This window comes from Hemiscyllium ocellatum, chromosome 42 (genome assembly GCF_020745735.1).
Source record: "Hemiscyllium ocellatum isolate sHemOce1 chromosome 42, sHemOce1.pat.X.cur, whole genome shotgun sequence".
NCBI classification, from domain to species: domain Eukaryota; kingdom Metazoa; phylum Chordata; class Chondrichthyes; order Orectolobiformes; family Hemiscylliidae; genus Hemiscyllium; species Hemiscyllium ocellatum.
Genome location: NC_083442.1, coordinates 10,158,437 through 10,185,116, shown reverse-complemented (window position 1 = coordinate 10,185,116; position 26,680 = coordinate 10,158,437). Strand labels below are relative to the sequence as shown.

The 26,680-nt window shown below is 42.9% G+C and overlaps 1 protein-coding gene across 1 annotated transcript in view; it reads left to right on the top strand.

Annotated features, from left to right (window-relative positions):
- Window positions 1-26,680, top strand: part of tbc1d2b (TBC1 domain family, member 2B) — a 154,572-nt gene that overhangs the window by 16,223 nt on the left and 111,669 nt on the right. The window contains exon 2 of the mRNA XM_060853641.1: window positions 9,673-9,823. Coding sequence (XP_060709624.1) covers window positions 9,673-9,823 — 151 coding nt within the window. The remainder of the gene's footprint in view (window positions 1-9,672; window positions 9,824-26,680) is intronic.

The window sequence follows — 26,680 nt, the reverse complement described above, 5'->3', positions numbered from 1 at the left end:
CTTCGGTAAAGAGTTCGGCAAGGTTCCTCATGGTTGACTTGTTAAATCACGTGGAATACAGGGAGAATAGCTAGGTGGAGGGTTGTTATTCAGGTTGGAGACCTGTGACCGGTGGTATACCAGGAGGTTCAGTGCTGAGTCTACTGCTTTTCGTAATTTACATAAATGATTTGGATGTGAACCTAGGAGGTGTGGTTAATAAATTTGCAGATGACACCAAAATTGGAGATGAAGTGGACAGTGAAGAAGGTTACCTCAGACTATAGTGGGCCGAGGAATGGCAGGTTTAGATAAATGTGAGGTGCTGTATTTTCCAAAGGCAAATCAAGACAAGTCTGTACACTTAATGGTAAGGTCCTGGGAAGTGTTGCTGAACAAAGAGACCAAGGAGTGCAATTTCATGGTTCCTTTAAAAATGGAGTTGCAGGTAGATAGGATAGTGAAGGTGGTGTTTGCTATGCTTGCCTTTATTGGTCACAGCTTTGAGTATAGAAGTTGGGAGGTCATGTTGCAGCTGTATTCGTTCGGCCTCTTTTGGAATAATGTGTGCAATTCTGGTCTCCCTGCTATAGAAAGGATATTGTGAAACTTGAAAAGGTTCAGAAAAGATTTAGAATGATGTTCCCATGGTTGGAGGATTTGAGCTGTAGGTAGAGGCTGCATAGTCTGGGGCTATTTTCCCTACAGCTTCGGAGGCTGAGGGATGACCTTATAGAGATTTATAAAATCATGGATAGGGTGAGTAGCCAAGGCCATTTTGATGGGGTTTGGGAGTCCAAAATTAGAGGGCATGGTTTTCAGGTGAGAATAGGATGGTTTAGAAGGACCTAAGGGGCAACATTTTAGAGTCCTAGAGATGTACTGCAAGGAAATAGACCCTTCGGTCCAACCTGTCCATGCCGACCAGATATCCCAACCCAGTCTAGTTCCACCTGCCAGCACCCAGCCCATATCCTTCCAAACCCTTCCTATTCATAATACCCATCCAAATGCCTCTTAAATGTTGCAATTGTACCAGCATCCGCTGCATCCTCTGGCAGCTTATTCCATACACTTACCACCCTCTGCGTGAAAAAGTTGCCCCTTAGGTCTCTTTTATATCTTTCCTCCCTCACCCTAAACCTATGCCCTCTAGTTCTGGACTCCCTGACCCCAGGGAAAAGACTCCCTATTTATTCTATCCATGCCCCTCATAATTTTGTAAACCTCTATAAGGTCACCCCTCAGCCTCCGGTCCAGGGAAAACAGCCCCAGCCTGTTCAGTCTCCCTGTAGTTCAGATCCTCCAACCCTAGCAACATCCTTGTAAATCTTTTCTGAACCCTTTCAAGTTTCACAACATCTTTTCGATAGGAAGGAGACCAGAATTGCATGCTATAGTCCAACAGTGGCCTAACCAGTGTCCTGTACAGCCGCAACATGACCTCCCATCTCCTATACTCCATACTCTGACCAATAAAGGAAAGCATACTAAACGCCGCCTTCACTATCCTATCTACCTACGACTCCACTTTCAAGGAGCTATGTACCTGCACTACAAGGTCTCTTTGTTCAGCAACACTCCCTAGGACTTTACCATTAAGTGTATAAGTCCTGCTAAGATTTGCTTTCCCAAAATGCAGCACCTCACATTTATCTGAATTAAACTCCATCTGCCACTTCTCAGCCCATTTGCGCATCTGGTCCAGATCCTGTTGTAATCTGAAGTAACCCTCTTTGCTGTCCACTACGCCTCCAATTTTGGTGTCATCTGCAAACTTACTCACTATACCTCTTCTGCTTGTATCCAAATCATTTATGTTAATGACAAAAGGTAGAGGACCCAGCACCGATCCTTGTGGCACTCCACTGGTCACAGGCCTCCAGTCTGAAAAACAACCCTCCACCACCACTCTGTCTTCTACATTTGAGCTAGTTCTGTATCCAAATGGCTGGTTCTCCCTGTATTCCATGAGATCTAACCTTGCTAATCAGTCTCCCATGGGGAACCTTGTTGAACACCTTACTGAAGTACATATAGATCACATCTACTACTCTGCCCTCATCAATCTTCTTTGTTACTTCTTCAAAAAACTCAATCAAGTTTGAGAGACATGATTTCCCACGCACAAAGCCATGTTGACTATCCCGAATCAGTCCTTGCCTTTCCAAATACATGTACATCCTGTCCCTCAGGATTCCCTCCAACAATTTGCCCACCACTGAGGTCATGCTCACCAGTCTATAGTTTCCTGGCTTGTCTTTACCGCCCTTCTTAAACAGTGGCACCACTTTTGCCAACCTCCAGTCTTCCGGCACCTCACCTGTGACTATTGACAATACAAATATCTCAGCAAGAGGCCCAGCAATCACTTCTCTAGCTTCCCACAGAGTTCGTGGGTACACATGATCAGGTCCTGGGGATTTATCCATCTTTAACCATTTCAAGACATCCAGCACTTCCTCCTCTGTAATCTGGGTATTTTGCAAAATGTCACCATCTATTTCCCTACAGCCTTTATCTTCCCTATCCTTTTCCATAGCAAATACTGATGCGAAATATTCATTTAGTATTTCCCCATTTTCTATGGCTCCACACAAAGTCTGCCTCGCTGATCTTTGAGGGGCCCTGTTCTCTCCCTAGTTACCCTTTTGTCCTTAATATATTTGTAAAATCCTTTGGATTCTCCTTAATTCTATTTGCCAAAGCTATCTGATATCCCTGTTTTGCCCTCCTGATTTCCCTCTTAAGTATACTCCTACTTTCTTTATACTCTTCTAAGGATTCACTTGATCTATCCTGTCTGTCCCTGATATATATTTCCTCCTTTTTCTTAACCAAACCCTCAAATTCTTTAGTCATCCAGCATTCCCTCTACCTACCAGCCTTCCCTTTCACCCTGACAGGAACATACTTTCTCTGAATTCTTGTTATCTCATCTCATGCAGAGGATGGTGGATGTCTGGAGCGAGCTGCCAGAAGTGATGGAGGCTGGTACAATAACATTTAAAAGGCATGTGGATGGGTAAATGAATAGGAAGGGTTTAGAGGGATATGGGCCAAATGCTGGCAAATGGGACTAGATTGTTTTAGGATATTTGGACACATGGATGAATTGGACTGACCAGGTCTGTTTCCGTACAGTACAACTCTGACTCTGTCTGCGAATAATCCCACCAGTTGGTCTGCACAGGATCTGAGGGCACAGCCGAGGCCTGTATCCAGGCCAGTCACTTTCCATGGGTTCACTCTCAAGAAGGCTGACCTAACATCTGCGTTAGTGACCATGGGTTCAGGTGCATTCCTCGGTGACCTTCTATTCAAAGTGAGCGTAGAATTTCTTGAGCTTGTTGGATTGACATCTATTGTTGACTGGGATTTTGTTTGTCGTTTGGTAGCCTGTTATGTCATGAGCCTTGATACAAATGACAAGTGTCCGTGTGATTGATCTGAGTCTCAAGCTTAGTTTGGTATTGCCTCTTGGTGTCTCTGATGGCCTTATGAAGGTTGTAGCTAGATATCCTATATAGATCAGGCTTGTCTGACTTGAATACTTCAGACCTGGACTTCAATAGTGGGTCTGCTGGTTCATCCATGGTTGGGGAACACTTGGATTAACTTCGGCATGCAACCGAACATGCTTACTCATGAATTCTGTAACGGTTGTGCCGTACTCATGTAGGTTGGCCGCTGAGTTCCAAGATGTGTGATTTTTTTCTTTTTATAAGTGAACTTTGTGCTGGAAATGCCAACATTCTGTGATACTGTAACACTTCAGAGTACAAGGGGATGTTACATTTCACTGTTTGAAAATATTAGTTATATGCACCTCTGCCCAGAGGTGAGGTGTGGCTAGTTGCAAGGTTTTCAATAGGTCACGTGACAGTAAAGGGTCACTGAAAAGAAGTTCAAAGGGACAATGAGATGTAAGGTCAGTGAGTATTGTGAGAGGGGGTAAGAGAAGGAAACTCCATGTTAACATGCTTTTAGCTATACTGTGGGGAAGACAACTGAACTACATGTGTTTCATATTAGTTGAGAGCAGTTTGTATATTCTGTGCTCTTAGAACTCAGGAAGAATTTGTATGATTTAGTGTTCGAATTGAGGCTCCAGAAAAGCTGAGGGCTTGGAAGAAATGACGTGCCACTTATGGTTCGGTACAACTCGAAGTGGGAGGGTTGAAAAGCGCAGAAGCAGTATCTGAGCAAGATTGGAACTTAGTGGTAAAAGCAGAGGCAGGAATGGCTCAGTGATGTCAAGTTTTTACTGCCGAGCTGGAGTTGTGCTTCAATGAGTACTGAATGCATTTTTGGAGTTTGGGGAGGCTTAGCCCCTAGAAAGTGATCAACCAGAATGGGAGCAGTCATTGAGGCAGTCTGTCATGAAGCAGGGACTTTGAAGGGCAGATCAATGAAAATGTAGAATTATGAAGTTTAAATGAGATTTGACAACCCACCACATAGTAACATCTGGGGAAGTTGATGAGAAAATTCTGGGATCTGTTGTTACATTTGATTTGATATGCAATGTGGGTGTTCTGGTGTTAGAATTAAGTTCTGCAGTGTAGATTGTATTACCACTGTGCCGATGTTGAGCAAAGTTTATTGTTGTTGGTTCAAAACTGTGGAATCTTGAAACTTTATTCTCCTAGTAAGTCCCTTGGATTTTGCACTGGATCATAGATGAGTAGATGGTTGAAGTAAATGAACCAACTTTGATATTGCTTTCTCTTTGTTAAATAGGTTACTGAATTGTAGTCAATTTTATTCAGTATTCTAGAGACCTTTTACTAATAGGGTTTAAATGGATAATTTTTGGTTTTTGACTGAACAATCCTGAATGCAGTAGGTCACAGATCTATCTAAGATATCTTTGATCAGGTTGTCTGTTGAAAAATTAGGCTCCAAAACGATGCAGATGACCCATTATATGGGGTAACACATCATGCTTATTGCTTCTCACTTGGAAATTACGTTGTATTAATTAAACAAAAAGAATCTGATTATAATTATCATGGGTTAACTGAAACCTTCCCTCGGTATTAACTTGGCCTGTCTTTGGAAAGATTGAAATCATACATAAACAAAAGACCTGCAGCACTGGTTCAAGTGTTTTTCATTCACTGGATATGTGCATCCTTGATAAGGCCAGCAATTATTGCCCATCCATAATTGTTCTTGAACAGCTCCAGTCAATGTAGTTTAGGGGCACAGTACCATTAGGGAGGGTATTTTGGAATTTTGACTCTTCCATAGTGAAGGATCTGTGATATAGTTCCAACTGTTTTTATTCTTTATGGAATGAGGGTGTTGCTGGCTTTCATTCAGGAAGGAAACTGTCGTCTTTATCTAATATAGCCCACATGTGACTCCAGACCCACAGCAGTATTGTTGACTCAAACAATTAGGGACAGTCAATAAATGCTGGCCAAGGCAGGTTTTGTAAAATAAGATGATAGAAGTCCTCAAGCAACACAATGTGGAACCCTATTTTAAAAAAACCTGACAAAACTGACCCTTAGCGAAGAAATTAAGATTCAGCCCTTGACCTGTCAAGGCAGATTTCATTCTGGGATCTGACTTGTGTAATGTTATCATTGGATGGGGTAGTAGACTGTCTAGAAGGTAGTGCAGCCAATCAAGAGTAATCAGTTGAAGTTCTGATGATTCTATATAGTTCCATACAACAGGTCAAAATTTACTTAGCCGAACACAAATGATAGAACAGTCTAATGACTATTTTTATTTCTATTTTTACTGATATTTTCCCGTAGGCCCCATTATTTCAAATGCACAATTTTCTATAACATGATGTGGTACTATAAACCGACTGACTCCCACAGCTACCTGGACTACACCTCCTCCCACCCTGCCCCCTGTAAAAACTCCATCCCATATTCACAATTCCTTCGTCTCCGCCGCATCTGCTCCCAGGAGGACCAGTTCCAACACCGTACAGCCCAGATGGCCTCCTTCTTCAAGGACCGCAGATTCCCCCCAGACGTGATCGACGATGCCCTCCACCACATCTCCACCACTTCCCGCTCCTCCGCCCTTGAGCCCCGCTCCTCCAACCGCCACCAAGACAGAACCCCACTGGTTCTCACCTACCACCCCACCAACCTCCGTATACAACATATCATCTGCCGTCACTTCCGCCACCTCCAAACGGACCCCACCACCAGGGATATATTTCCCTCCCCTCCCCTATCAGCGTTCAGCAAAGACCACTCCCTTCGTGACTCCCTCGTCAGGTCCACACCCCCCACCAACCCAACCTCCACTCCTGGCACCTTCCCCTGCAACCGCAGGAAATGTAAAACTTGTACCCTCACTTCCCTCCAAGGCCCCAAGGGATCCTTCCATATCTGCCACAAGTTCACCTGTACCTCCACACACATCATCTATTGCATCCGCTGCACCCGATGTGGCCTCCTCTATATTGGGGAGACGTGCCGCTTACTTGCAGAACGCTTCAGAGAACACCTCTGGGACGCCCGGACCAACCAACCCAACCACCCCGTGGCTCAACACTTTAACTCTCCCTCTCACTCCACCGAGGACATGCAGGTCCTTGGACTCCTCCACCGGCAGAACATAACAACACGACGGCTGGAGGAGGAGCGCCTCATCTTCCGCCTGGGAACCCTCCAACCACAAGGAATGAACTTAGATTTCTCCAGTTTCCTCATTTCCCCTCCCCCCACCTTGTCTCAGTCGGTTCCCTCAACTCCGCACCGCCCTCCTAACCTACAATCTTCTTCCTGACCTCTCCGCCCCCACCCCACTTCGGCCTATCACCCTCACCTTGACCTCCTTCCACCTATCACATCTCCATCGCCCCTCCCCCAAGTCCCTCCTCCCTACCTTTTATCTTAGCCTGCCTGGCACACTCTCCTCATTCCTGATGAAGGGCTCTGGCCCGAAACGTCGAATTTCCTGTTCCTTGGATGCTGCCTAACTTGCTGTGCTTTAACCAGCAACACATTTTCAGCTGTGGAATGAGAACACAACTATGGTGTTACAGGAGAAGTACCTGTAGTTGAATTTTTAGGGAGCAATGGACTCCTCTCATAGAATCATAGAATCCTTACAGTAGGGAAACAGACCATCAGGCCCATCGAGTCCACACTGACCCGAAGAGCATCCCATCCACTCCCACACCATATCCTATCACGTAAATTCTGCATTTCTCACGGCTAATCCATCTAACTGAAACATCCCTGCATGCACTCGGCAATTTAGCATAGCCACTTCACCTAACCTGCATATCTTTGGAATGTGGGAGGAAACCGGAGCATCCAAAAGAAACCCATGCAGACACTGGGAGACTATGCAGACTGTACACAGACAGCCAGCTGAGGGTGGAATTGAACCCAGGTTCCTGACACTGAGGCAGCAACGCTAACCATTGCTGCTCAATGGAAAAATGAGTCTGAAGAGCACTAAATTTGATCCTGGTGACTGCCTCAAACTACTTTCACCAGGCATATCGTGCTTCCATAGTTAAATTTTGTGATTATCAAAAAATCTCTACCATAAACTTTAGGCAAGCAGAATGCAAAGTACCATATTCCCAGAATCATGAAACCTTAGTGGAAAGTACAAATTGCCATGCCATGTAAAACTTTCATGTCCCTTTGTAGCTTCCTTTATGCCCTCTTCACAACTTACTTTCCTCACTATCTTCATGTCATTTGTAAATTTAGCAACAACGCTTTTTGCCTCATCCAGTCTGTTTAATGAATTGTAAAAAGTTCAGGCCCCACCATTATTACGCCTTGAACTGTTCAGTGACTTTCTCTTTAATTCTATGATATATAAGTTCCTGATTCCTGGCCTTTCTCAGTATCTTTTTCAAACCTGTGAAAATCCCTACAACTGGTCAACCTAATCTCAGGTAATGTTTGTGCTCTATTTTGAAATGTAGAAAGTTGTGTCAATGGCAACTTGCTAACTCTCTGAGAAAACAAACCAATCTGGTGTGAAATATTTTGTTGCAGTTCTAAGAAATCAAGCGTCAAAACTTCACTTGGGCAAAAGTATCATAATTTCTGATAAGCGAGGGGCAGCACAGCGCAATAGACTCCATTAAACCACAAAAGTAAATAAGTGTTGCTGACAATAGGCTTATATTAAATCAACATCCTGTGTTAGCACGCACCATTTTTTTTCTAATCAACCTGTTCAGAGGTGTCATTGCACATCACTGGATGATGTGGGATTTGAACCAGCTATCCAGCAGTTCTCTTGTAGTGACATGTGATCAGATTTTTAATGAATTTTGATGTTTCTTTTAAGAGATTGAAATGTAAAATTCCAGGTGTGTCTTAAACAGTCGACTTAGTTTGTATGTTTTCTTGATAACATCACTTCATAAAGATCATGGCAACCGGTGTGTGCAGTGTATGTCATCTTGGTTATAATGCTCAGACTACTGGGTTTTGTTTTAAAAACACCCTCTGAAGTCCATTATGAAGAAATTTGAGGGGAGAATAGACTGAAGTAAAGTTTCACCAGCTGGTTAACGTTCTGACAGGCTGTAGCACCAATGTTACTTTTTTGCCAGAACCATCTTTATTCTAGTTTGACCAGTAAGGTTTGGTGGGCTCCCTTGACTCGTGAATAATATGAATGGTCAGCCGTACCGAAGATTGAGTATCTTGATGCATGTCGAGCTGGATTCAGAGCTGTAGCCTGGTGGGGGGGTGGGGGGGCTGGTGGTGGTGTCTGTCTGATATTTGGATTTGAATCTTGGACTTCTGAATTCATCAAACACATTGTGACTTATTTGTATCACAACATTAGAGTATTTTATAATTGTCATACTTTAGGAAAGGCAATGTATTTTAAAACAGATCAAACATTTCCTTATAACCGACATAAAGATGACCAATTATGGAAGCTATCAATAACTTACTTCAAGTGTAGAAAAACACTTTGAATGCTATTTACGAAGTCCAGGAGACTGGTTTTGCGTTCTGTCAGTGCACCGTCGCCAATAATCAACCTTGTACATCCTGTCCAGAAAAATGGTCATATGTGGAACGTTTGCCAATATTGACTTGAAAATAGTGGCTGGTCTATGAGATTAGCCAGTGTGACTGTCAGCCCTGTGTCAGTGCCTTGCTTAGTGGAGCAGGCGGAGACGGTGGGTTGACCGGGGCAGTCAAGTTTGAGAATTTTGGGTAAGTAGGTAGAACTGGGCAGTGCAGGTTTCTGGAACTGAGGTTGGAGGTTGTGCGTAGGAGATCCCCTGAGGTGATGAGATTGTGGATGATCCAGGAGATTTGATTTGGTTATGAGAGGTGAGGCCTTGGTCAAGGGGCTGGTAGGAGGAGGTGTCTGTGAATTGGCATCTGGGTTCAGTAGTGGTGAAGCTACTACTACCACTTTGGCCCCTCCTTATCAAGGATTCAAGAGGAGCCTAGACTTTACAGTCTATCAACATTTATTTGCAGAGATACATATCAAACTCAACAAGCCCAGTTTCTGTCTACTCCCATACATAGGAGGTCAAGTTAATGTCTCATCTGAATTCCCAATCAATATACAATTATTTATAGTTATTGGGGGTCAGCATCTATTTTCATCTCAAAGCTAGCAAGACCACAAATAATCTTTAGTTGCTTCAACTTGTCAAAAAAAATGTACTGTGTTTGTGTTTTATAATTTTGTTTTGCATTGTGACAGGCTCCCAGTGCACAAGCAATGAGATACTGGCTACAAGAATTACAGCAGAAGAGGTGGGAATTTCGTAATAATGCTACAGCTGGATCAAAGGATAATCAAGTATCACTCCTACTCCCTTGTTCAACTACTGGTCTAGTTGCTAAAGATATAGGTAAGTCCTGAAAAGTCAGTTCCAACAGATTTGTTGTTTGTTTCCAAATTGCAAAATGTTATTTTTTTGTACATGGCATAATTTGTTTTGCTGAAATATTGTTCAGGGTTTCTAAAAAAAAACTAATTTGTAAAAATGCTTTTCAAAAACATAACAGCCACCCTATTATCATAGACAATATCTGAGCCTCAAATTTTGATAAGCTATTTAACCAAGGGCAACGGGAAATCTGATTGCCCTTGTTCCAACATGAGCGTTTTTATTAGGGTGTAACCTTCTGGTTGGAAGTTAGTAACACAAACTCCTGCTTGCTTTGGCGCTACATTGAAAGTTGTATCGCAGGTAGACATGATGGGTAAGGTGTTTGGCATGCTTGCTTTCACTGCTGAGATAAAGTACAGGAGTTGGGACTTCATGTTGCTCTTCTACAGACATGGACCTCTACACCACTGAAGCCAGGTGCTGGATACCTCCTGTACTGACCCCTTGACCATGACCTCCCCTCTAATTACCAAACCATCATCTTCTAGACCATCCACAACCTCATCACCTCAGGGGATCTCCCACTCACAACCTCCAACCTTATAGTCCCGGAAACCCGCACTGCACGGCTTGACCTCCTACCAAATTTCACAAACTCAACCCATCATCTTCGCCTGCTCCTGCTCCACCGAACTTATGTCCTCACATCTTGACACCATCCTGTCCCTCTTGGTACAGGAACTCCCCACATGCATTTGAGACACCAACCACGCCCTCCACGTCCACCATGACTTTTGTTTCCCTGCTGCCCCCACCGCCCAAAACACCTCATCTTCAACAAGGATATCCAGTCCCTATCCACGCCAGTCCCCCATGGTACAGGTCTCCAAGCCCTCAGTTTCTTCCTGTCCGACTGACCCAACCAGTACCCCTCTACCAACACACTGATTTGACTGATGGAATTGGTCCTTCCATCAAAAACTTCTCCTTCGAATCCTCCCATTCCCTTCAAATCCTCCCATTCCCTTCAAGCCAATGGTACTCGCATGGGCCCCAGCTATGCCTGCCTCTTCGGATACATGGGACAGTCCATGTTCTGCAGCTACGCTGGGCCCATCCCCACCTTTTTCCTCTGCTATGCTGATGACTGTCTCGGTGCCACCTTGTGCCCCCACAAGAAGGTTGAATAGTTCATCAACTTAATGAATCCATTCCACTCTGATGTCAAGTTCACCTGGACCATCTCGGACGCCTTCCTCTCGTTTCTGGACCTATCCGTCTCCATCTCTGGTGACCGATTCAATATGTGCATCTACTTCAACACCCATTGGCTCCCAACACCTCCTCCCACTTCTCCTCTTGTAAAATCACAATCCTTTATTCCCAATTGCTCAACCTCTGCCACATCTGCTCCCAGGAGGTGCAATTCCACTCCAGACAAACCAATTGGCCTCCTATTTCAAGGACCGCAATTTCCCCTCCCACGCATCCAACAATGCCCTCCAGTGCATCTTCTCCACTTCCTGCACTTCTGTCCTTGAACCCTATCCCTCCAACTGCAACATTCCTTCCTGTCCTCACCTTCCACCTCACCAACAATCACAAAGGCCAAATTCGATCTGTGGAATCCATCTAACATGGCCCCTGTAAAGGAAAGGATGCCAGCATTCTTAAAGATCCGTCCCACCCTGGCAATGTTTTTCTACAACCTCTACCATTGGGAAGAAGGTACTGAAGCCTGAAACATGCATCCAGCCGGTTTTGCAACAGTTTCTACCCTACTGTTGTTAGAATACTGAACAAACTCTCAAACTCTTAGCAGTTGCTTGTACCTGTGTTTTTGTTTTCGTTGCTGTTTACCTATTATTTACTATCTGTGCTGCTTAACACTTTCTCCCTGTTTTGCTCGCAAGGCGAAGCTTCTCACTGTGCCTTGGTACACATGGTAATAAATTCAATTCGATTCAACCTCCGGATACAATGCATCACAGCTATACTTCCCTCCACACCCTTATCGACATCCCGCAGAGGTTATTCCCTCTGCGACTCCCTCATTAGGTCCATGACCTCATCAACCCTCTCTCCACTCCCCGCGCTTTTCCTTCCTGCTGAAGGTGGTATCAAACCTGCTCCCACACCCTCACTTCTGTCCAAGACCACAAAGGATCCTTTCACACCCGGCAGAGATTTTCCTGCGCATCCAAACGCCTCATCTGCTGTGTTCGTCGCTCTCGATGTGGTCTCCTCTACACTGGGGAGACAGGACACCAGTTTGCAGAATGTTTCAGAGAATATCTGTGATACACGCACCAAATAAACCCAGTGCCCTGTGGTTGACCCCTTCAACTCCCCCTCCCACTCTGCCAAGGACATGTAAGTCTTGAGTCACTTCCGCTGCCAAATCCAAGCCACCTGACGCCTGGAGGAAGAATGCTTCATCTTCTGCCTTGGGACCCTCCAACTACATGGCATCAACATTGACTTCACCAGTTTCAGCATCTCTTATCCATTCACCTCGTCCCAGATTCAACCTCGCAACTCGGCACTGCCCTCTTGAGCTGTCCTACCTGTCCATCTTCCTTTCCACCTATCCCCTCCACACTCCCCTCCGACTGATCACCTGCCACCTGCATCGACTTATCGGTTTCCCAGGTAGCTTGCCGTACATCCACCCTCATATTTTTCTGCCGGCCCAACAAGTCCACACCAACCCGCCGAAGCGCAATCCACTCAGACCCATTCCCCTACATTTACCCCTTCACCTAACACTACGGGCAATTTAGCACGGCCAATTCACCTAACCTGAACATTTTTGGACTGTGGGAGGAAACCGGAGCACCCGGAGGAACCCACGCAGACACGAGGAAAATGTGCAAATTCTACACAGTCAGTCTCTTGAGGCAGGAATTGAACCCGGGTCTCTGGTGCTGTGAGGCAGCAGTGCTAACCACTGTGCCACCGTGCCACCCGATTGATTAGCCATACATTTGAATCCTTATTTAATAGCTTTTAACCGTGCCACCCGATTGATTAGCCATACATTTGAATCCTTATTTAATAGCTTTTAATCTTTTTGCAATGACAGGTGAGAAGCTAACTGTCCTGTAGCTTTCTACTTTCTTTCTCTGTGAATAAACAAATTGCATTTGCTATTTTCCATTCAAATAGCTCCTTCCCTGAATTTTGGAAATTTTGAAGAATTAAAATCAATGCATCAGCTATCTTATTAGTTCCTTCTTGCAAAATCCTACACTGCAATATTCTATGTTTGGACTTTAGTTGCATTATGGAGAGGATAAGATCTTTTCAAAAGTTCCATCTAGCATCAAAGTTAGAACATTCTTGAGTTAATTGATCACTACATGCATAACTGCTGAGCTACTGTTTTCCTTGAAGCTTCGGAGCAGTTGGAGGCTGAGGGGTGACTTTATAGAGGTTTACAAAATCAAGTTGGAAATCAAGTCCCTAGCATCATTGCTAATGTGATAAGCTGTCAAAGTTTCTACTTTACCTGACTGTTGAACTCCGGTTAAAGGAAAACAACAGTTTTCTTAACTCAACAAGAACATAGCTGTTTATTCTGAGCAAATTGTGTTTAACCAGTAGCAAGTTAGAAACAAAAAATGCTGTTTGTAACTGTGTAACTTAACCTCTGCCCCTTAAATTCCCCTTTCACACACAGACGTAACGACAGACAAGAAACAGTTCAATGGTGCTAGACAGGACTTTAGGATTGAATAAGTTGTTTCCTTTCCATTTCTTCCAATTCTTTGAATTCTTCCAGTTGGGTGGCACAGTGGCTCAGTGGTTAGCACTGCTACCTCATAGCACCAGTGACCCAGGTTCAATTCCACCCTGTGGCAGTTGTCTTTGTGGAGCTTGCACATTCTCCCCATGTTTCTGTGGGTTTTGTCAGTGCTCTGGTTTCCTCCCACAGTCCAAAGATGTGAGAGGTACATGGATTGGCCATACTGAACTGCCCAGTATCCAGGGATGTGTTGGCTAGATGGATTAGCTGTGGGAAATGCAGCGTTCCAGGGATAGGGTACGGAGTGGGGTTTGGGTCTGGGTCAGGGTAAGATGCTCTTCGGAGAATCAGTATGAACTCGATGGGCTGAATAGCCTGTTTCCATACTGTAGGGATTTCTCTGCTGCACTAGCCCCACATAAGCCAATCAAAACATTACTGTCAAACAATTGTCCCCGAGTTCAGAATCCATTGGCCCCATGGTGTCTGCTTTGCTCTCATCTTTCAGGAAAAGATTCTCAATGCGTTCCAGTAAACATTTTTAAAAGTTCAGGCATTTCTTTGCATTGACTCCTTGGATTAAGGCAGTATCTTCCTTTTTTTTTAGTCCACAGCACAAAAATAAAGGGAATAAAAAGACATGAATGTTGAGGTTTTTTTAGATTCCCTACAGTGTGGAAACAGGCTCTTTGGCCCAACAAGTCCTCACCGATCCTCCGAAGAATTACCCATTTCCCTTTAACTAATGCACCTAACACTACAAGCAATTTAGCATTGCCAATCCGCCTGGCCTGTACATCTTTGGACTGTGGGAGGAAACCCACGCAGACACTGGGAGAATGTGCAAATTCCACACAGTCACCGAGGCTGGAATCAAACCTGGTGCTGTGAGGCTACAGTGCTAATCACTGAGCTAAGATCCACCCCCATAACCCTGCATTTCCCATGGCTAATTCACCTAATCTACACATGCTTGGATGCTGTGGCCAATTTAGCATGACCAGTTCACCTAAACTGTACATCTTTGGACTGTGGGAGGAAACCGGAGCATCCGGAGAAAACCCACAGAGGCAACTCCCGCAAGCACAGGGAAAATGTTCAAACACCACACAGTTACCCGAGAGTGGAATTGACCTCAGGTTCCTGGCGCTGTGAGGCAGCAGTGCTAACCTATTAGGTGCAAGGGTATTGCAATAGAGGAAGATTGGAAAGGACTGAAAGATAATTTGTGCCAGCACCTTTGCTCAGTAAGAATCTGGATTTTCTGTTTGTCTAAAAACTTGTTTTTCCTGTATCGTGTAATAATTAGTCTACAAGCTGCCAGGGCTGGTTGCTTGGAGCTGGCTTCATGATTAGATCTAGTTATGTATGTTTGTATGGGAACTTTTTACTGCTAGTCCATTATATCCAGATTTGCTTTCTATTATGAGTTTTAATTTGTACTTCCTTCCCTCCCTTTCTTAACATCCCATTCTTTATGAAAACAAAATATTATTTCTATAATTGGTTGTAATGGAGTACTTTTGTCCACAGTGAGGGTAGTTAGTTGTCTGAGTCACTGTAATTGACATTTTCTTGGTTAAGAATTCTCATTTCCCCTCTTTGGCCTCTTGCTGTTGGATAATCTAGTTAGGAGTGCTGACGTGGAATTCTTTACAGTACAGTTCTGGCTTTAGGAGACAAACCTCATTGTAAAAAGCCAGTTTGGATCCCAGTCTATTTCATTTTTTTTCCATTTTCAAAAAGTTTCACTGAAATCTGCTCCTAGCCTACAAATCAGGCAAGCATTTCTTGTTTTTGACAAGTTTACAGCTATAACAACAAGGCACGTTATATCACCTCATCACCTCCTGCGTTCCTCAGTCTGAGTTCCTATTTACAAGTACCCCACCTTTTTATATAATTCCATCAAACGTAGGAACTGAAGTAGGCCATCTGCCCATCAAATCTTTCTCACCATTCTGAGAGATCATGGCTAATCTGATAATCATCAATTCTACTCTCATCTTTTCCCTAGAATTGTTGATTCCCTTACTAATTAAAAATGCATCTCAATCTTGAAAATACTTAATGACACAGCTTCTACAGCCCTCTGCAGTAAAGAATTTCACAAATTTACTATCATTTTGAGAGAAGAAATTCCTTCTCATCCCTGTCATAACTGGGTGATTCCTTGCTTTCAATTAATGCCCTCTGGTCTAGACACACTTTTTAAGTAAAATAATCTAACAACATCTACCTTGTCAATTGTATGTGTTTAAATAAAGTTTCCTCTCATTCTTCTAAACTCCAATCAGTACAGACCCAACCTACCCGTAAGAAAATCCCTCATGTCTGGAATCAATCTAGTGAAACACTGGACTGCCTCCAATGCTAGTATGCTCCTCCTTTGATAAGAGGCCCAAAACTGTTCACGCTGTGGTCTGTGCAGTGCCTTGTACAGTTTTAGCAGTTACATGTACTTCATTCCCTTTGAAAGTAAGGCCTACATTCTATTTGACTTCCTCATTATGTGCTGAATTTGTATGCTGTGTTTTTATGATTTATGCATGAGAGGGCAGCATGGTGGCTCAGCAGTTAGCACTGCTGCCTCACAGCGCAAGGGACCTGGGCAATTCCCACCTCTGGGCAACGTCTGTGTAGAGTTTGCATGTTCTCCCCATGTCTGCATGGGTTTCCTCCGGGTGCTCTGGTTTCCTCCCACAGTCCAAAGATGTGCAGGTCAGGTCAGTCGGCCATGCTAAATTGCCCATAGTGTTAGGTGCATTAGTCAGGGACAGTTATGGGGAATGGGTCTGTGTGGGTAATTTCTCGGAGGATCGGTGTGGACTTGTTGGGCCGAAGGGCCTGTTTCCATACTGTAGGGAATCTAAACCCGCAAATCCTAGGTACAAATCCTAGGTCTAATTTTCAAAAAAATTCAATCCAATTTTTTTGTTGACCATGTCCGTGATCTCAAATTTTCCCACATTAATATATATTGTAAATAATTGATCTCTGTAGCACTCCACTCCATTTTCAGGTTGCACCCTGAAAATGCCTGCCCCCTTATCCCAAATCTGTGTCTTCTATTAATGAGTCAATCCTTTATCCAAGCTAATGTACTCTTAATATAATTTTTCTCAGCTTAAGTAGCTTTATATGCAATTCCTTGTTGAAAGCCTTTTAATAGTTTATAGTAGAACATGAAACAGAACGTATAGCAGTACAGCACAGGAACAGGCCCTTTGGCCCACCACTTCCACATTGATCATGATGCCATTCTAAACGGATCCCATCTGCCTGCACATGGTCTGTATTGCCCTATTCTTTACCTGTTCGTGTCTGCCTGAATGCCTGTTTAAACTTTGCTATTATGTTTGCGTCAATCACTTTCCTTGGCAGTGCATTCCAGGAAACTATTACCATTTATGTAAAAAAACTTTCCTCTCACATCTCCTTTAAAGTTTCCTCTTGTCACCTTAAACCTATACTCCTTACTATTTGACATTTCCACCTTGGCAAAGAGTCCCTGACGATCCACCCTATCCATGCCCTCATCGTATCTATTCTATCAAGTTGCACTTCAGCATCTGACACTCTGGCAAAAATAGTTTAAGTTTGTCCATCCTTCCATTATAGTTAATGTATTCCAATCCAGGCAACATCCTGGTAAAGCTCTTCTGCACTTCCTTTAATGCCTCCACATCCTTATTATAATGCGGCAACCAGAACAGTGCACAGCGCTCCAAATGTGAGGTGACTAAAGTCTAATACACTTGCAACATGACTTGCCAATCTTTATACTCAATGCCTTGACAGATCAAGTCATGTGTGCTGTATGCTGCCTTTACCACCTTATTCACTTACTTGTGTTGCCACTTTCAAGGAGCTATGGATTTAGGCCCCAAGACCCCTCTGTATTTGAAAGTTCCTAAGGTTTCATCTTGATTTTACCTCCTAAAATGCATTACCTCACACTTGTCAAATGCATTAGTAACATTCATGTAGACAATAGCCACTGCCCTACCCTCATCAATCATCTTTGTTACTTCAAAAAACTCAACCAAATTTGAGACTAGACCTGCCTCACACAGCCATGCTGATCAGCCCTAATAAGTCCATTTTTTTTTTGCACCTGCAAGTAAATCCTATGCTGAAGAATCTTTTCCAATAATTTTCTAACCACTAATTCAAGGCTCACCTACCTATAATTTCTAGATTATTCCTGTTACCCTCCTTAATCAAAGGAACAACATTGGCTATTTGCCACTGTGCTGGATCCTTATCTTTGGCTAAAGAGGATTCAAAGATCTCTTGTCAAGGCAGCAGCAATCTCATCCTTTGCCTCCTTCAGTAACCTGGCATAGATCCCACCAAGGCCTGGGGACTTGCCCACCTTAATGTTTTTCAAGACACCCAACACGACCACGTTCTTAATAGCAACATGGTCGAAATATCAACATACCCTTCCTGAATCGAATCTTCATCCATTTCCTTATCCTTAGTGGATACTGATACAAAGTACTCATTAAGCACCTCATCCATGTGTTCTGGTTCCAGGCATAAATTCCATCCTTTGTCCTTGAATGGACATATCTTTTCCCTAGCTACCCTCTTGCTGCTAATGCCTTGGGATTGCCCTTTACCCTACTTATATAGAACATAGAACATTACAGCGCAGTATCAGCCCTTCAGCCCTCGATGTTGCACCAACCTGTCATACCAGTCTGAAGCCCATCCACCCTACACTATTCCATATATGTCCATATGCTTGTCCAATGACGATTTAAATGTACGTAAAGTTGGTGAATCTACTACTGTTGCAGGCAAAGCATTCCATACCCTTACTACTCTCTGAGTAAACAAACTACCTCTGACGTCTGTCTTATGTCTATCACCCCTCAATTTAAAGCTATGCCCCCTTGTGCTCGCCGTCACCATTCTTGGAAAAAGGCTCTCCCTGTCCACCCTATCTAACCCTCTGATTATCTTGTATGTCTCTATTAAGTCACCTCTCAATTACCTCCTCTCTAACGGCCTCAAGTCCCTCTGCCTTTCCTCCTAAGACCTTTCCTCGTAAGACCTTCCTTCCATACCAGGCAACATCCTAGTAAATCTCCTCTGCACCTTTCCAAAGCTTCAACGTCTTTCCTATAATGTGGTGACCATAACTGTACGCAATACTCCAAGTGTGGCCATACCAGAGTTTTGTACAGCTGCAGTATGACCTCATGGCTCTGAAACTCAATTGCTTGACCAATAAAAGCTAACAAGCCATATGCCGCCTTAACAACCCTACCAACTTGGGTGGAAACTTTCAGGGATCTATGTACATGGACACAGATCTTTCTGCTCACCTATACTACTAAGAATCTTACCACTAGCCCAGTACTCTTTATTCCTGTTGCTCCTTCCAAAGTGAATCATCTCTCTCTTTTCTGCATTAAATTCCATTTGCCACCTCTCAGTCCAGCTCTGCAGCTTATATATATCCCTCTATAACCTGCAATATCCTTCAGCTCTATCTACAACTCCGCTGACCTTCGTGTCATCCACAAATTTACAAACCTATCCTTCTACGCCCTCATCTAGGTAATTTTTATAAATGACAAACAGCAGTGGCCCCAAAACAGATAATTTCAGTTACTAGTGGTGTACTGCACTCCAGGATGAATATTTCCCATCAACCACCGTCCTCTATCTTCTTTCAGCTAGCCAATTTCTGATCCAAACAGTTAAATCACTCTTAATCCTATGTCTCTGTATTTTGTGCAATAGCCTACCGTGGGGAACCTAATCAAACGTTTTACTGAAATCCATATAAACCACATAGACTGCTTTACCCACATCCACCTGTTTGGTCAGCATCTCAAAGAAGTCAAGGTTTGTGAGGCATGATCTAGCCTTCACAAAACTGTGTTGACTATCCCTAATCAGCTTATAATCATCTTGAGGGGAATAAATCCTGTCTCTGAAAACCTTTTCCAACACTTTACCCACAACTTAAGTAAGGCTCACTCGTCCGTAATTTCCAGGGTTGTCTCTACTCCCCTTCTTGAACAAGGAGACATTTGCTATTCTTAAGTCTTGTGGCACTTTTCCTGTAGACCACGATGACATAAAGATCAAAGGCAAAGGCTTCCCTGGCTTCCCAAGAATCCTAGGATAAATCCTATGTGGCCCAGGGACTTATCTAGTTTCACACTTTCCAGAATTGCTATCACTTCCTTGTGAGCCTCAATCCCATCTAGTCTAATAGCCTATATCTCAGTATTGTCCTCGACAACATTATCTTTTTCCAGTGTGCATACTGACGAAAAATATTCATTTAATACTTCCCCCATCTCCTCAGACTCCATGTAAACTTCCCACCACTATCCTTGATTGGCCCTAGTCTTTGTGTAGTCATTCTTTTATTCCTGATGCAACTATAGAAAGCTTCAAGGTTTTCCTTGATCCTACCTGCCAATGACTTTTTATGTCCCCTCCTGGCTCCTCTTAGCTCTCTCTTTTAGGTCCCCTCCTGGCTAACTTGTAACTCTCAAACACCCTAACTGAGCTTTCACGTCTCGTCCTAACAAAAGCCGCTGCCTTCCTCTTGACAAAAGATTCAACTTCCTTAGTAAATCATGGCTCCCTCACTCGACAACTTCGTGCCTGCCTGACAGGGACATACTTCTCAATGACACAATAGTTGTTCCTTGAATAAATTCCATGTTTCAATTGTGCCCATCCCCTGCTGTTTCCTCCCCATCCTATGCATCCTAAATTTTGCCTAATTGCTTCATAATTACCTTTGTCCCAGCAATAGCTCTTGCCCTGTGGTATAAGACTAATCCTTTCCATTGATGAAGTAAACATGATCGAATTGTGGATACTATCACTAAAGTGCTCACCTACCTCCTAATCTAAAACCTGGCCAGGTCCATTACCCAGTACCAAATCCAGTACCTCACACCTTGTTGGCTTGTCTACATACTGTCAAGAAACCATCCTGTACACATTGAACAAAAACTGATCCATCTAAAGTACTCGAACAATCATATTTCCAGTCAATATTTTATAAGTTAAAGTCTCCCATAACAACTACCCCATCACTCTCGCTCCTATCCAGAATCATCTTTGCTATCCTTTCTCTAATCTCTAGAACTATTCGGAGGCCTCTAGGAAACTCCCAACATGGTACCCTCTCCTTTTTTGTTTCTAACCTCCGCCCATACAACCTCAGTAGACGAGTCGTCAAATGTCCTTTCTGCCATAATAGTACTCTCCTTGGCTAACAATGCCACACCTCCTCCTCTTTTACCAACTTCTCTGCTCTTACTGAAAAATCTAATTCCTGGAACTTGCAAAACCATTCTTCTCCCTGCTATATCCATATCTCTGAAATGGCCACAACATCAAAATCCCAGGAAGTTCATCTACGTTATTCTAGATGCTCCTGACATTGAAGTAGGCATACTTCAAACCACCTTCCTGCTTGCTAGTGAACTCTTGCAACCTTGAAACTTCATTTCTGACCTCACTACTCTCAACCTCATGGACAGTGGAACTGCAATTTAGGTTCCCATTCCCCTAATGAATTAATTTAATTAGTTCAAACCCTCCTGCAGAACATCAGCAGATTCCCCCACCCCCCGACCATCCTGTTTGTAGAGGTCCCACCTACCCCAGAATGAGCCCCAATTATCCAGGTATCCGAAATGCTCCATCCCTACACCGTACCGGGAGCCATGTGTTCAACTCTTCTCTCTCCCTATTCCTCACCTCGCTAGCATGTAACACAGGCAACAAACCAGAGATGATAACTGTTTGTTCTAGCTCTAAGCTTCCACCCCAGCTCCCTGCATTTCTGCCTTAAATCCCCATCCCTTTTCCTACTTATGTCAGGGGGTAATGCAGAAGTTTCAACAGAAATCCTTTCCAAGGAAAGGATGAGGCAGCTAGGACTGACTAGGGAAGGCAGGGATAACATCAAGGCAATAGAAAGTGTGATGAAGATTAGTGGTAAACTGGAGGTTTTGAGAGCCTCTTTAAAAACAGAATAACGTAAAAAAAAAAGTAAGGAACAGTGAAGATGAAATCTGTGTAACCTAGCTAGTAACATAAAAGAAGATTGAAGGAGTGTTTTTTAAGATATCTAAAGGTTAAATCAGAGGATATTGGACTCCTGGAAAATGAGGCTGGAGAAGTAGTCACATGAAACACAAATGACTGAAGAACTGAGGAGGCACTTTGCATCAGTTTTCACAGTGGAAGACACCAGTACCATACCAGAACTTCAAGAGTCAGGGGGCAGAGGTGAGTGTAGTAACCATCACTAAGAAGATGATGCTGAGGAAGTTGAAAGGTTTGAAGGTGGAATAATTTACCCAGATCAGATAGACTACACCCCAGTGGTCTGAAGAAGTGAGCTGAGAAGTTTGTGGAGGCATCGGTGAGGATCTTTCAGGAATCACTAGAGTTATGGAGCATCCCAAAGTACTGGAAAATGGTTAACGCACTCCGTGTTTTAGAAGGGAAGGCTGTAGAAGACGGGAAACAATAAGTCGGTTAACCTGACTTGATCATTGGTAAGATTTGAGTCTGTTATTAAGCATGAAATTATGGAGTACTTAGAAGTGCATGGTAAAATAGAGCTGAGTCAGCACAGCTTCATCAATGGGAGGTCATGTTGAATTTTTTTGAGAAGGTCGCGAGCAAATTAGACAAAGAAGAGCCAATGGATGTGATCTATCTGGATATCCAGAAGGCCTTCAACAGGAGGCTTATTAAGATAACAGCCTGTTTGTTAGTGGCAAGGTACTGGCATGGATAGAGAATTGGCTGATTGACAGAAGGCAGAGTAGGGATAAAGGGGTCGTTTCAGGATAGTAGCCAGTGTCTAGTGGAGTTTCGCAGTGGTCAGTGTTGGGACCACAACTATTCACATTAACAATCTGTATGACGGAACTGAGGGCATTGTTGCTAAGTTTGTGGAATGCAAAAATATAGGTGGATGGACAGATAGCATTGAGGAAGGGGGGAGGCTGCAGAAGAACTTGGACAGGCTAAATGAATGGGCAAAGTGGCAGATGGAATATTATGTGGGAAAATATGTTGTGCACCTTGATAGGAAGAGGGGGCATAGACAGCTTTATAAACGGAGATGCTTTGGAAATCTGAAAAGCAAAGGGATTGGGAGTCTTAAGTCTTTGGGATACTCGAGATTAACATGAACGTTCAGTTGCAATTTGTATTTGCCTTCCTATGTTAGCATTCATTTCAAGAGGGCTAGAATGAAGGAGTAGAGGTATACTGCTGAGGCTGTAAAAGGATATGATCTGCATGCATTTAGAAAACTGTGAGCAGTTTTGGGCCTCATATCTAAGGAAGAATACACTGGCCTTGCATGGCATCCATAAAAATGATCCCAGGGATGAAGGGCTTGTTACATGAGGTGTGGTTTAGGACTCTGGGGCAGCACAGTGGCTCAGTGGTTAGCAATCCTGCCTCACAGCGCCAGGGACCTGGGTTCAATCCCAGTGTTTGACGACTGCAAATTCTGCCCTAGTCTGCGTGGGTTTCCGCTAGATGTTCCAGTTTCTCCCCTCAGTCCAAAGTGGTGCAGGTGAGATGGATTGGCCATGCTAAATTGCCTATACTGTCCAGGAATATGCAGGGTATTGTAATAGCCATGGGAAATGCAGGGTTACAGAGGTGGGCTAGGTGGGTGGGTCTGAGTGGGTTTTTCTTTGAATTGTCAGTGTGACTCAATGGGCTGAGAAGCCTGCTCCCACACTGTAGGGATTCTGATGATCTACTCAATGGAGTTTAGAAAGATGGGGTGGGGGCGGGAATCTCATTGAAACTGAAAAACATGAGGCCTGGGTGGAGTGGATACAGTATAGGGAAGATGTTTCTAATTGTAGGAGAGACTATAACCTGAGGGCACAGCGTCCGAGTGAAGGGTCTTTAGAACCGAGATGAAGAGAAACTTTTTCAACCAGAAGGTAGTTAATCTGTAGAACCCATTTCTGCAGAGGCCAAGTTATTTGAATATATTTAAGACCGAAAGATAGATTGATTAGGGCATTGAGGATTACAGGGAGAAGGCATGAAAACGTGCTTGAGAAACATAGCCATGATTGATGGCGGTGCCGACTTGAAGGGCTGTGTGTTCTTATTCTGCTGCTATATCTTATCCTTCTTTTTAAGGAAGCTCTTATTGACCCTCTTGATGTTACTCGCAAATTTACCCTCTGCGTTCATTTTCTCCCTTTTTTGTCATCTTTTGAATTTTAAAATCGTCATGCTCACCCACTAATCTTTTAATTGGATGCTATCCTAAATTTACACAGTTAACCATGGTTGATTTCCCTTCTTGCAATACTTCTTTTCATTTTAATATATTGTTGAGTGCCATTAGTCCTCGGCCATCTTTGCTGCTAAACCCCTTTTCCCTTTCCACTCCAGTTAAATCTACCCTTGTTCCTTTGTCCTCATTTAAGTTTAGCACTGTTGTTTCCAACCTAGATTTCTCCTTTTCAGCTAAAATTCTAAACAGTTACTGAGATCATTTAACTTCTGTCTATCCCAGTTCTAGTGTTAATGCCCCATGAACTGAATTCTCACTGTGACTTAATGATGTTTGGATAGGTTAGATTAGGTTAGATTCCCTACAGTGTGGAGGAGACTTAGTTTGAGCAGGAAGGCTATTGTGTTAAGTTTATTGAAGAATACATTTCTATAGAAAGTGTCTCAGTGTCTTTTTAAAAAATTTTTAGGGCCTGTATTATGACGGTTGGTTTGAAAATGCAGGATTTTCATTTTCATTAAAAACGCAATTATTAGAAAAGGCTATAAACTGAAGGCTATTTTGGATTGCCAACGGGAAGCTTTTTATGCGATATCATTGACAAGTAAGAATGGTCTTGTGGTACATCAGTGGTGGCACAATTCTACATTTGCTCAGGAAGCATTTAGATATTGAGTGATGAGGGTGGTGAAAAAAAAGCGAGAGTTTAGCAGCCTTCCTCTTAATGCCTGTATTTGAGCAAACGATCAAAGTAACTCTTCCTTCCTCTTTGTATTCTTGCCTATTGTATTTTAATTTGATCAACTGTACTAAACACTGTTCTTGGTTTTGGATTGGAGCAATGCAAAGTTGATCAAATGTTGGAGTTAATTTAATTCACAGTCTGTCTTGATGTTTTTGTAGACATGTGGAAATCCCTAGTTTGAGATCTTTTTCAAGTATCAATTCAACTTTGGCTGGAAGACATTTAACATTTACAGACTGAAATTACTACATTGTTTTTTTCGAAACATAAATCTGCAATTTAACTGCATCTGAATTAATACCTGCATCATTGTTTAATGTCTTAGTTTCTCTGTCAGCTTTTCTTGAATTAAGGATTAAATGCTAGTGTTTTACCAGTGAGTGTGTCCTAAAATAAAGGGTATAGAACTGATACTTGCAATTCGATCTATTTGCTAATTTCCACTTCGTGATGAATGTGTTTTTGTTCCAGATGAGAACATTTAATTTTTGTGTTGTACTCTTGGATCTGACTTCACATTGTCCAGATTCTTTTCACAATGAATTTGAGAGAGTTTTGAGCGGTCTGATCTGAAGATTTGAAGCCAGGTCCTAGAGAGGGAATAGAGCTATAATAACCATTGCACTGAAACAGCAATTATCAGACAGTCACCTCTCTGCATGTATTTGAAAGTGGTTTTCAAATAAGCACAGGAGCCAAATGTGAAGCTGTTTTGGGGAAACTAGTGTTGCATACAGACTCATGCCATAACTGGTTTCTAATCTATCACTTGTTATGACAGATGGCCAAATCAAATCAGCCTCTTTATCCCTGAATTTACAACATACTGTAGCAAAATTAAAATAGTCAAAGACCCTCAAAATTGACCCCAGTGACTCTTAACTAGACTTTTTGAGTAACCAGTACAAGACGGTAAATAATTGTTACCAGACACCTGCTTTATAGTTTAACAAAAGAATTAACAATTTGTTATGAATGCAATAGCTTTAGCTTAGCAAAGTTAAATGACAAGTTAATATAATTATTGTCTTTTCATTTAAATTCAAATCACCTTTGATTCTAACAACTCTAATGTAAAGGCAAGCAAACAAGTACAGTTAAGGGATAAATCAACAGGAAAATGAGAGATGTAACTGGCCAGTTCACTTCAGCTGGTTCCCCAGTCTATAATATCACAGGCAAACATGATCGTATCTTGGTGGGTTTCTGACAACACTGGTCAATGCAAATAGCTTTCAATAAATTCTGAGGAATATCCATTTAATTCTTACAACTGAAATTATATTTTCCAAGCTTCCAGTAAGTTGATAATGGGAGGATAACTAGAGAGCAATCAGATCACCTTAACTCTGGCAGCCATAATCCTTCTGCCAAAAAGGATTATGGGGGTAACATGGTGGCTCAGTAGTTACAAGCTGCCTCACAGCGCCAAGGTTCAGTTCCCGACTTGGGCGACTGTCTGTCTGTCTGTGTGGAGTTTGCACACTCTTTGTGTCTGCATGGTTTTCGTCCCACACTCCAAAGATGTGCAAGTTTCCTGAAGAAGTGCTCATGCCCAAAACATCGATTCTCCTGCTCCTTGGATACTGCCTGACCTGCTGCATTTTCCAGCAACGTATTTTCAGCATGGTTCATAATACCAAACCAAAAGTCATTAAAAAAATATGAAAGCCTCAACACACTGGATAAGATAATCTAAGTAGAAAATATGATACAACTTGTTTTTATATTTCTCAAGAATTCCCAGTGTTTCACTGAGAGATATTGAGTCATAGTCATGTAGCACGGAAACAGACCCTTCAGTTCAACTTATCCATACGGACTAGATTTCCCAAACCGAATGAGTCCCATTTACCTGCATTTGGCCCATATTCCTCTAAACCTTTCTTATTTATGTACCAATCCAAATGTCCCTCAAATGTTGTAACTGTACCTGCATCTACCATTTCCTCTGGCAGTTCATTCACATACGAACTACTCTCTGTATGGAAAAAAAATGCCCCTCAGGTCCCTTTTTTAAATCTTCTCCTCTCATCTTAAAATTATGCCCTCTCGTTGTGAACTGCCCTGTCCTAGGGAGAAGACCTTTGCTATTAACCTTAT